This window comes from Sinohyriopsis cumingii, chromosome 4 (assembly GCF_028554795.1).
Source record: "Sinohyriopsis cumingii isolate HCF-2022 chromosome 4, ASM2855479v2, whole genome shotgun sequence".
NCBI classification, from domain to species: Eukaryota; Metazoa; Mollusca; class Bivalvia; order Unionida; family Unionidae; genus Sinohyriopsis; species Sinohyriopsis cumingii.
In genome coordinates this window covers 131,745,026-131,756,531 of record NC_142964.1, presented here as the reverse complement: position 1 = coordinate 131,756,531, position 11,506 = coordinate 131,745,026, and the positions used below count along the sequence as shown (strand labels likewise).

Below are 11,506 nucleotides of genomic sequence, written 5' to 3'. Positions count from 1 at the left end.
ACAAATTCTACCTAGTTCACATCTGATACTGATAAAGATTCTGACCCATTGGAGTTGGAGTCTGCATTTGTCATCACTGTTGTTTTGATAAACTATTGCCCTGGTGTAAAACTAAAGAATTGTTCTCTGTAAAGAGCAGTCGTCTTGAGCCCTAGCTTGGGTGAACATTAAAAATTGGCTGGGAATATACTTTGTGTTGGATGTTATTGTTTGCAACTTTTGTACCCCGTAACAATATTGGTGGCAGCGGTGGGATAGCAAAGTTGTTGGAAATTTGACAGTAACATTGAAACAGCACAAGTACCAAAGTTTTGTCTGAGTAGTGTAGCTGCAAATTGCTATTGGATATACTCTGTAACTTTGTGTGGGTGTGATTCCTGTTAAGCCAAGGATAAACAAAATAAGGATTGAAATGACGACCCAAGGTAGCGTTATAGATGAGGAAGTAGGAACGATTGTTGAAGGACACAGCATTGCACGGGATAGAACCAGACGGAAACAGCAAACAAATTTGATGCAATTCACAGATATTGAGGGAGATTTCAGTGGTGAAGAACCATATGACATGGAAATAGAGGAAGAGCAGCCTGTAAGAAAACTAAAGAAAACACAGAGCAAACTAAAAACATCCAAGGACACCAACAAGCAAACTGAACGTGACCGGTTACAGTTAGAGAGGGAATGTGCAATGGAGAGACAAAAATTAGACTTTGAAAGGGAGAAGTTGCGAATGGAGCACAGTCTTAAACTTAAAGAGCTGGAGTTAGAGATAGAAAGGGTGAAACATCAGAAGGACATAGATAAAAAGAATGACAGCCTCCCATTCAAAGTCAAGCTTCAAACTTACAATCACCAAGCGAATGAAGACATTCTTACATTTCTCTCAGAATTTGATGCCGTGGCTGATCACGCCAAATGGGGCGAAGAAATGAAAACCCTGCAACTGAGAACGCTGCTAACAGGGGAGGCAAGAGAGGTAGCACAACAAACAAGTAAAAGCTATGTTGAGCTAAGAAAGGCCCTGATAAATAGGTTTGGGAAAAGACCTCATGAATATTTTAACCAGTTAGTTAGCATAAGAAGGGATGCTAATGAAACATACAGAGGTCTGATGGCACGTATAGAGCAGTATTTAACACGGTTCATTGATAGTCGTGATCCACACAGATGTTTAGCAGATGAATACTTCTTGAAGGCTCTCCCACCAGTGCAGGCCCAGTGGATAAGGCGCAATAAAGGCAATGGCTCTGTTGTCGATGCTGCTGAGGATTATGTTTTGTCCATCAGTGACAGCAAGTTCGACCATAAGCACAGCCGACAACAAGCAAATAACCAAGCATCAAGTTCACCTCAGCCCAAGAAAACTGGTTTGATAGAAAAATCCTATGGAGACAAAAAGTGCTATAAATGTCACCAGAAGGGTCATGTTTTGCGTGACTGTCCCAGCAGAAAACAACAAAATCAAGCAACCTACTTTGTCCAGAATACCATTGGTGAACGGTTAATAAATGTACCGGGAACAGTGAACAACAAGGAAGTATTATTTGTTAAAGATACAGGCGCAGAAATGACCTTGATACGTGACGACCTTGTCGATAAGTCATGTATCCTTGAAGGACAGAACCTGACACTCTACACTGCCATTGGACAGCCTTTTGAGGCGAAATTAGCCATAGTAGAATTAGACACGCCATACTACAAGGGTCATGTCCAGGTTGGACTGGTATCTGACTTGGCAGCACAAGCGCTGCTGGGTATGGACATTCTACGTAGGAAAAAAAGGACTATGGTAGTAACGAGGAACCAGGCAAGAGCGCAGAAAGAGAACGCTGCAGAAAGTGAAAGGAAAATAAAAGAATGTGGGGTCCGATCCCATGAATTGGATGACGTGCATCTAGATAGGCTATTTTCGGACGAAGATAGTGATCATGGTCTTGATGAGGATGAGGATGACATCCATCGTGAAGATGAGGCTGATGACAAGAACTTGTCGCTTGATCAGCTGCACAATGTTAATGTGGAATTAATTTCTCAGTATCAAAAGAATGACAGCTCGTTGGCTGGAGTGAGAGAAAAGGCCCTGTCATCTGCAAGTGAAATAGAAGGCATGGACAATGCATTTTTCTGGGAGCATGGAATTTTAAAACGGAAGTGGAAGTCGTCGGATGGAGAAAAATATGGAATCCAATTAGTTTTGCCAAAGCAGTTACGTCAAGCAGTGATAGAGTTGGCACATGATAGACCGCTTGCTGGTCATCTAGGAAGGGAGAAAACGAAAGCAAGAATAACAACCGCATTTTATTGGCCAGGAATGTTTGGGGATATTCAGAGGCACTGTCAGGCCTGTGACATCTGTCAAAAGACAGCAAGGAGAACAGGGAAAGAGAAAGCTCCAATGGTGTGTCCAACAATTGTGTCTGACCCTTTTGTCAAGATTGCGATGGATATCGTTGGCCCACTACAGCGCACAAAGGCGGGGAACAAATATATACTAACCATAGTAGATGAAGCTACCAGGTATCCGGAAGCATTTCCTTTGAAGGACATTGATGCCAAAACAGTGGCCAACACCTTAATTGGCCTATTTAGTCGGGTTGGTATACCTAGGATTATCCTTACAGACCAAGGTACCAACTTCACAAGCACACTTCTGAAAGAACTCTACAACATGTTGAACATCAAGGGGATCACAACTTCTCCTTACAGGCCACAATCCAATGGAAAGGTCGAAAGATTGAATGGCACACTCAAAGCTGTCTTGAAGAAACTGTGTTCCACGAACGGTGAAGACTGGGATGTGATGCTGCCTTATGCACTGTTTTGCTATAGGGAGGTACCACATGAAGCAACTGGGTTTTCGCCGTTTGAGCTGCTGTATGGTTGGCCAGTAAGAGGGCCGATGGAGATTCTTAAGGATCTATTCACCGGTGAGGGTGAGACACATAAGTCAGTTGTTGAACATGTGCTTTCGATTCGCCAGAGATTGGTTGATGTAAGTGAGTTAGTGAAAGAAAATCTAACAGAGTGTCACAAGAAAGTTAAATCATGGTACGACAAAAATGCTACCAAACGGGAATTTAGGCCGGGAGATGAGGTCCTAGTTTTGTTGCCATCTGATGCATCGAAGATGAAAGCTCACTGGAAGGGACCTTATCGTGTCATTAGTAAGGTTAATGATGTTAATTACAAGATTAACATTGGTGGTAGGCGAGGACAAGTAACCTACCATAGTAACCTATTACGTCAGTACAAGAGAGCTGTACTGTTATCAGCAACTGTGTGTGATGAATTTGATGGAGGAGGACGGATTGAATTCCCACTGGCCGACACGGAGAGTTTGGACAAAATCAGTCTGAATGGTAGACTGATGAAAGAACAGCGAGAACAGGTGCGAAGATTATGCTCGGAGTTTGAAGACGTGCTAACTTCAAAACCAGGCAAAACCAACTTGATCACTCACAACATTCGAACAACAACAGACATTCCAATCACGCAGAAACCCTATCGTATTCCCCATGCAAAAAGGGCTGAAGTCAGAGCTATAGTAGACGAAATGTTACAGCAAGAATTGATAAAACCATCTACAAGCCCATGGAGTTCACCAATTGTAGTTGTTCAAAAGAAAGATGGAAGTCTGCGACTTTGTGTTGATTACCGAAAATTGAACAATGTCACACTCTTTGATGCCTATCCTACACCGAGGATAGACGAACTTTTTGAGAAGTTGGGAAATGCAAAATATATTAGCAAACTCGATATGACCAAAGGTTACTGGCAGGTACCTCTGTCAAAAGAAGCGCAGGAGAAATCTGCTTTTGTGACACCCTTTGGACTTTATGAATTTACCGTTATGCCTTTCGGGATGAAAACATCACCTGCTACATTTTCACGCATGATGGACCTGTTGCTGGCCAAATTACGTAATGTTGCATCTTACTTTGATGACATCATTATTTATAGTGAGACCTGGGATGACCACCTTCAGGATCTACGAGCAGTCTTGGAGAGATTGCGAGAAAACAATCTGACAGTTAGACCTTCCAAGTGTGACATTGGAAAGGATACTATTGTTTGCCTTGGTCACGTTGTTGGCGGAGGGCAAATTAAACCAGACCACAGCAAAGTCAAAGCTATGGTTGACTTCCCACTTCCGACAACAAAGAAAGAGGTTCGATCCTTTCTAGGAATGGTGGGCTATTATAGAAAATTCATCAGGAATTTCGCTGAGCTCTCGGCTTCGCTTTGTATTTTGACAAGGAAGGGACAGCCAAATCGTGTTACATGGGATGAGACAGCTGTTAAGTCATTCAGTGATTTGAAGAATGCACTTGTAAAGGCACCTATCCTGATCAATCCTGTTTTTGAACGCCCATTTGTACTGCAAACGGATGCAAGTGATGCGAGCATTGGAGCTGTTTTGAGTCAGTACAATGACAATAAGGACAAACATCCGATAGCGTATCTCAGCCGCAAACTATTGCCCAGGGAGCAGAATTATTCTACAATTGAGAAAGAATGCCTTGCGATAGTATGGGCGATAGAATCTCTTCACTACTACTTGTGTGGTGCTCCATTCAGTGTTGAAACTGACCATAACCCATTAACCTGGCTAAGCCAAAACAAAGGAAAAAACCAACGGCTTCTGAGATGGTCCCTGTGTCTGCAACCATATGAGTTCACGATCAAACACCGTCGGGGAGCAGAGAATGCAAATGCTGATGGATTGTCACGTGCTGGAGTCTAAGACTATGTGTTTTAGTGTTCATTCTTGTTGGACTTATCTGAATTAAGACCCATATGATAATGTGTGTTATAGCTTGTGTACTAATTAAGTACTTTCGTAATGCACATCAGTTTGATTGTAAGTGAATCCAAAATGTTTGTTTTAGATGTTATGCTAAATGTTGTATTCGTAATATGGAAATATTTAGCGAGTCATTCAATGCTTACACTATATACTATCTGATAGAACTCTAATTGCCAGGGAGATGCTAGAACTTTTTAAATTTCCTGAAGTAAGGTAATTCCATAGAACTGTATACAGCCAAATATTAACCCTTCAATCTTGCTTGTCCATCCTTTATAATTTTGTTCGAAAACTAGTTTTCTCTTAAGGGGGAAGGTGTTGCCGTCATATTAATGCTTAACATTTCCTTCCAATTTATTGTATAAATATTGATTATCATTAAGACAAGAGACAGTGGTGTACATGGTAGTTTTAGTTTAAAGGTTTTTTAAGCGGTCAGATATGGTAATGTTAGAAACAAATTCTACCTAGTTCACATCTGATACTGATAAAGATTCTGACCCATTGGAGTTGGAGTCTGCATTTGTCATCACTGTTGTTTTGATAAACTATTGCCCTGGTGTAAAACTAAAGAATTGTTCTCTGTAAAGAGCAGTCGTCTTGAGCCCTAGCTTGGGTGAACATTAAAAATTGGCTGGGAATATACTTTGTGTTGGATGTTATTGTTTGCAACTTTTGTACCCCGTAACAGACTGGTTTTTCTTAATTAGTACGAATATGCGCGTGGCTTCAGCTTTCCAGAATATCAACAAAAATTTTTTCAAGATGACTATTCATCTTGCCTTGTGATTTGTAGGAAAAATTTAACATTATGAGAAAGTTCTTGTACAAGAACAATTTAGAGCGCCCAGTTATCTGCAATCGGTTGTTGGCATCGGTCATTGCATGGCCAAAGATTTTTGACCCTCCACACGAGAAAATTTGACTTCTGAACAGAACCACACAAAGCTTGACCCTTTTGCAACGCTAGACAAGAAATTAAAAAGGAGGCAAGGTACTCTGCGAAGAGACAATGCTGATAACACATTTTGAAAACTGTAATTTTCGATCACGCCTGGTGCAATAAATCAGGATCTGGTGGACGATATTCCTTAACATTAAATTTCTCTTCCTTCTTGTTCCATGCTCGTATATTTTGTCAATAAATCAATGCCCATTCACATTAATCTGGCACGATCACACAAATATGAAGCAAGTAAAACCAGCAGATTTGTTAACTCTGTGCATTACCTGTCGAATATCATCAACCAGAAATAACATTTTATATATCTTTGTCACACATTAAATAAACGTAATTAGAAAGCAAAGCACAGACAAATATAGAACACTTCATTTTAATTTTTTATGAAAAATTTATTTTTCATTAAAGACGATTTGTAGCTTTTTCAACTTCATTAGAAGACATTATGTTGATTCTTGTGTAAATTGAAAATGTTTATTTTTAAAGACGAGGACTGGAGCGAAATTACAGTTTCAAGTTTTCTACATTTGGAACTTTTTGGTTTGCAATATGCCCCCTCTTCGAGAGGTGAGGCTGCATGCATGTAATTAACTTTGTCCGTGCTTACGTTTGTCCACCTGTCATCTTTGTCTAGGTTGCAACTCATTTACTGCTTCAACAATTGACATCAAACTTGTAAGTATGTATGTATGTATGTACGTACGTACGTATGTATGTATGTATGTATGTATGTAGTATGTATGTATGTATGTATGTATGTATGTATGTATGTATGTATGTATGTATGTATGTATGTATGTATGCATCCATGTATGTATGTATGCAGTGATCCATAACGGAGAGCGCTTTAGACCACTCGGCCACTCGGGGCCCCTCTGTCTGTTGTAGGATCACTGATGATACAAACAAAAGCCTTTTGGAACGTGTTTGGCTGTTTTTTATTGCCCTTGATTGTACATCAGGTACATATTGTCCCTAGCACGATAAATATTACGCTGTTCGTTGATTTAATTTTTCCACAAGTACAATAATACTTTTAAAGTCACAGTAAATCACAGGCTGAGCTTTTAATTGGTATCGATAGTTTTGGGATTTTTGAAGCTAAACACAATTTAGGCTTTGGCTACATCGAATGATCTACATTTTACCATAGTCTTTTGAGAATTACTATTTTACCAGAGATCTGAAAAATTGCAAGCATGTTGGCAAATGTATTTTTGTTTAAATTTGTTAGTCTGTGATGAAGTCAGTTTGGAGAAAAGAAAACATATTCTTTTAACGTCATGGTACTTGCCATCTTTTTAGTCAGCCATACAGAAACGTAATAAACGTCTTCGTGTATTTCAATTTCTGTATTAGTTAATACACTACAGCTACCCTATTTAGTACTTCATTCACATTTACAAAATTCCTTTTCAAGGTTAGAAATGTCCTACATTTTTATCGGACATCTATCGAGTCAATGCTCGTATTTATCCAAATTGTACTTTGATTCCCTCTAACGATCTCTTGGGAAGCATTTAAAATGAATAAAATGTCCGCCGTTGATTTTATTCGCGTTAATAAAAGCTTTTGTTCTTAACGCAATCTAAGGACATAAATGACATTTGTTTTTGTGTAGCAGGGAGATAAAATGGCTAGCAGTGCACTGTTACATTCTAAGGACAGAGTGAATAAAGTAATTTGATATTTAGATTCATAATATATTTGTCCATTCTAAGTATAAATAAATCTCATAAGCAACCGCGTTTTTTGACAAATTGTGTGATTATTCTAAAATTATTTATTAAAATCACGGAATCTATACACACAACTTTAACAAATTAGGATCTTTTCAACTAGTTTCTAAATTCTTCCAAGTTGGTTGCATATTTGTTGCCATGCTGTTCTGAATAATAAATCAACGAAATTGTGTTCTATGAATTTATTAATTTCATACATAATGTTGCGTTCACGAAGCGTGTTATGTAAACAATTTCTCTGATCACTTATTAGAGTCTTACCTATAATTATGTGTTCACATTTTTACATCACTGTTTATCTTTCCTGTGAAAACTGTCCTATAATTGCTCCTATAGTTTTACATTATCATTACATCATTTCCTTTTGGTATTATTTCTACCTCCTTCCCGAAAACTTCACCATTCTCTAGTTCTCCCTCATTATCTTGTTCTCGCTAATTTGTTTAATGTTCTGTTTTTCTTCCGTCGTTGTGGTTTATCTTGTTTTCATCCACTTCTGTTGCATATTAGCTTTCTTCGGGTATAATAAGAAAATATCAATATAGTGAAACAGAAATGTGCGAATTGGTGCATATCAACTTCCGGTGTTCTCATTTTACCTATATAGGATGTAAAAACACAAAACAATGAATCTACCAATCTCCCCATACATTTCTTACTTCTTATGTATCTAACAACTTTTAAGGTTCATAGGCCCTATACAAAATCGAATAGAACTGTCAAATTAAAAATGTAAGAAGACTAAATTTTAAATGAAAATTTGGTTTAAGATATCCAATTAAGAACAACACGTGCATAAATGGTTTTTACTTTTTTACTGAACAGAGTTACATGTGTGCCGACAGTAGAGTGACTTTTGTTTGGAGACGGAAGGTTTAAGGTCGTTTTATAATACATGTATATGGCATTAGTTTGCCTGGACACGGAAGGTTTAAAGTCGTTTGATATATGGAAATAGTTCGTTTGGAGATGGAACGTTTAAAGTCGTTTTCTATATGGAATTAGTTTGTTTGGACATGGAAAGTTTAAAGTTGCTTCCTATATGGAATTAGTTTGGACATAGAAAGTTTAAAGTAGTTTTCTATATGCAGTTAGTTCAAGAGTTGACACAATGAAACCTCTTATATTTGACTGGTGACTAATTGTCAATTAGGTCAATTTAATCTACCGGACACATTATCAACAGTAAATATGAAATACTGCCATTTGACACTTGTTGATGTTGCAAGTTGCAACCGAAGTTAGCTGCGCTGCAGGGGGATTTCCCTGCAGAATACATCAAATTTTGGCGCCACTTTAATAGTGGAAGTGCATGAAATCCTGGAAAGTTAAATGTGCTAAATTACTGAAGTCATTTACATTTGCGTTGTTTGAAGAGGAGGCATATAATAGAAAGACAGTTGTCACAACTTGTATATAATAAATAGATAACATCTTTTAGTTTGACAATTTTAATACGCCATCAAATCAAGTTTTCGTTCACGAATATGAATTTGAAGTTTGAGAGAAGAAATTGTTAATACGGCATTGTTTCATTATTTGAACGAGTTTGTCTCATTTTAAATGCGTCTCCAAACTATGAAGATGGAAAAGTAACTCTTTTAAAAAAAAATCTAATTCGTGTTAATTGAAAATAGACATATGTTTGCCTAATTACGATGATTATAATCAATCAATGTCTTGCTAAAATACATTAATACGTTTTAATTTGTGTTTGGATTTATTTTTTCTCCACCTCTTCTAAGTTTAAACAAAGCTAGGAGTGGTATTATTTCATAGGACGCACATTTCCTTTCCATATTGCAAATACAATTTGATTACTGTTTTTCTATGATTGCTGCACAAATTAAACGCTATTATTTAAAAAAATCCTGCTTAACATCTTATTATTACTTTTGAAATTAGTGAACACTTGTGCGGTGGCATAAGTTGTGAGAAAATCAGCATGACCCCGAATCCTGAAGGATTTCTAGAAGTGTTGTCAATGATAATCGGACGAAGTCGAGAAAAACCTCTTGCCAGCTAATCGGGGGGATTATTTATTATATGAATTGTCAGAGTTTGCCAACAAAATAAATGGCGATACTCCACAGGATAGATTGTTCCAATGGCTGTCACAATGGCACTTACTGTGCAAACAAGTCGCGCGAAAGGTCAATAAAGTTTCAAGAGTTAATTACCAATCCAGATGTTCAAATTATAGTAGCAAAAAAAAACCCCAGGTCTCCATAGTTTTCTAATATTTATGTATTTGTTTACAGCGGCTATTAAACTAACAAACAAGTGTATGCATGTGATGGTTCGAGGTGATTTTTAAAACGAGTTGCTCTAAAACATACAATGCTGAAATAGTGATTGATGTAATTTAATATGAAGGATGAAGAAAGACATTAACAATTAAAAACTATGTACTCAACCATGGTTACAACTGTCAACAATTATCTTATTAGTAAATAAAAATATGCATAGGAAAGAACATTTTAATTAGCCCTAATCGAATTTAATTGCCCATGTTAACATATATTCTTATACTTAATTAATTTCCATCCCATATAATTCGTTCTACTTCATAAGATTGAAACAAGAATTATGCAAATAAAAATAACATCAAAAGAACCTTCAAGACAAATGTAAATTTAAATGTAAATTTAAAACGAAATTAATAATAATAATAATAATAATAATAACAATAACAACAACAACAACAACAACAACAACAACAATACAGTCTTCATTTTATGGCGGTGACACAATTAGTACAAAATGTAATGTCTCTTTAAAGACATTATCTGGACTGCATCCATTTCAAACATCTATACTGAAAGGTATGCACTGGTGATGCTTCTCTAACATCTTTAGGCAGACAGTTCCAAATGATTGGACCCAAGAAAGCCAAACTATTTTTATACAATTCCGTTTTGAAAGAAGACAATTATTATGTGACATAGAGTGCAGCATCGATAGGCTGGAAAATGTATTTATATTATTTGCCCTTTCAATGTGCATGCCATTAATATAGTTGGGCAAAGAACCCTTCAAAACTTTATACATATATTTAGCCTTCTTAAATACATTATCCCATGGAGAGTCCAGATCTTCCAGTAATTCCTAAAGTCGTTGAAATTATCAGTTTTGTTGTCAAGGATACTTATTATGGGTCGTATTTTTACACCTTTAACAAATTTCTTTTCTAAATATTGCCGATATGATTTTTCAGTAGTCCGGATGAGGTTGAACATAACTTTAATAATACATTATCGTGTGGTTATAGGCTAGGAACTCTGTTAATGTATGATGGTAACCTTGTGTTCTTAGCCACCTTTTTGGCAACATTGCTGATATGCTCTAACTATAATATACTGTTATCTACTTAAAAGTCATAAAAGTGTATTTGCTCATCATTTTTCAGTTCCTCTTCATTACAAAGGATGTGGCAAATATTATCTTTAATTCTGTTACATATCTGATAATAGGTTATCGGCATCACTTTAGTTTTGTCTAAATTAATGACTATTCCATTAGGGCCGTCCAATTAGTACTTACGCATGGAGGGGGAGTGGGTAACCCAAATGCATACGCTTGCGGGGGGGGAGGGGGAGGGGGTCTACTGATAGTGTACGTATGCATAGACAACGGTGGGTGTGGGTGGGTGAAACCTCGATAATAATTTGTCTAATAACGTAACCTGTTCGACTGAGTTCAGTCGGCGTTTGAATATAGCGGACACTAGACAAACTTTTTAAAGTTACGCAGTTTGTTTCTTTGATGCAGCCGTCAACGTCGGTGGACTATCTGTTTTATTAAACACGTTAATATTATTAATCCTTTATGGTTTCTGCGTGGATTAGATACAGGCCGTTCAATAGAATTAGGGGTGGGGGTGCGTCAAGCGTACATATGCAGGTGGGGGGTGTCAAAAAGTACGCATGTGTTCAGGGAGGAGGGGTCAAGCTTTGCCAGATTTATGCGTACGTACTAAATGGATGGCCCCTTATT

The 11,506-nt window shown here is 37.4% G+C and overlaps 1 protein-coding gene across 1 annotated transcript; it reads left to right on the top strand.

Moving 5' to 3' along the window:
- The first annotated feature begins 412 nt into the window (after positions 1 to 412).
- On the top strand, positions 413 to 4,744 carry LOC149802105 (uncharacterized). The gene is made up of 2 exons (XM_089956891.1): positions 413 to 3,778; positions 3,986 to 4,744. Exons 1-2 carry the CDS (start codon positions 413 to 415, stop codon positions 4,742 to 4,744), a joined length of 4,125 nt encoding a protein of 1,374 aa, XP_089813017.1.
- Positions 4,745 to 11,506: the final 6,762 nt, after the last annotated feature.

Excerpts from the sequence above, each read along its gene's own strand:
- LOC149802105 (XM_089956891.1), top strand. The coding sequence starts at position 413 with ATGACGACCCAAGGTAGCGTTATAGATGAGGAAGTAGGAACGATTGTT. Across the intron at positions 3,779-3,985 it reads TGACCAAAGGTTACTGGCAG|GATCTACGAGCAGTCTTGGA; the intron begins GTACCTCTGTCA and ends GACCACCTTCAG.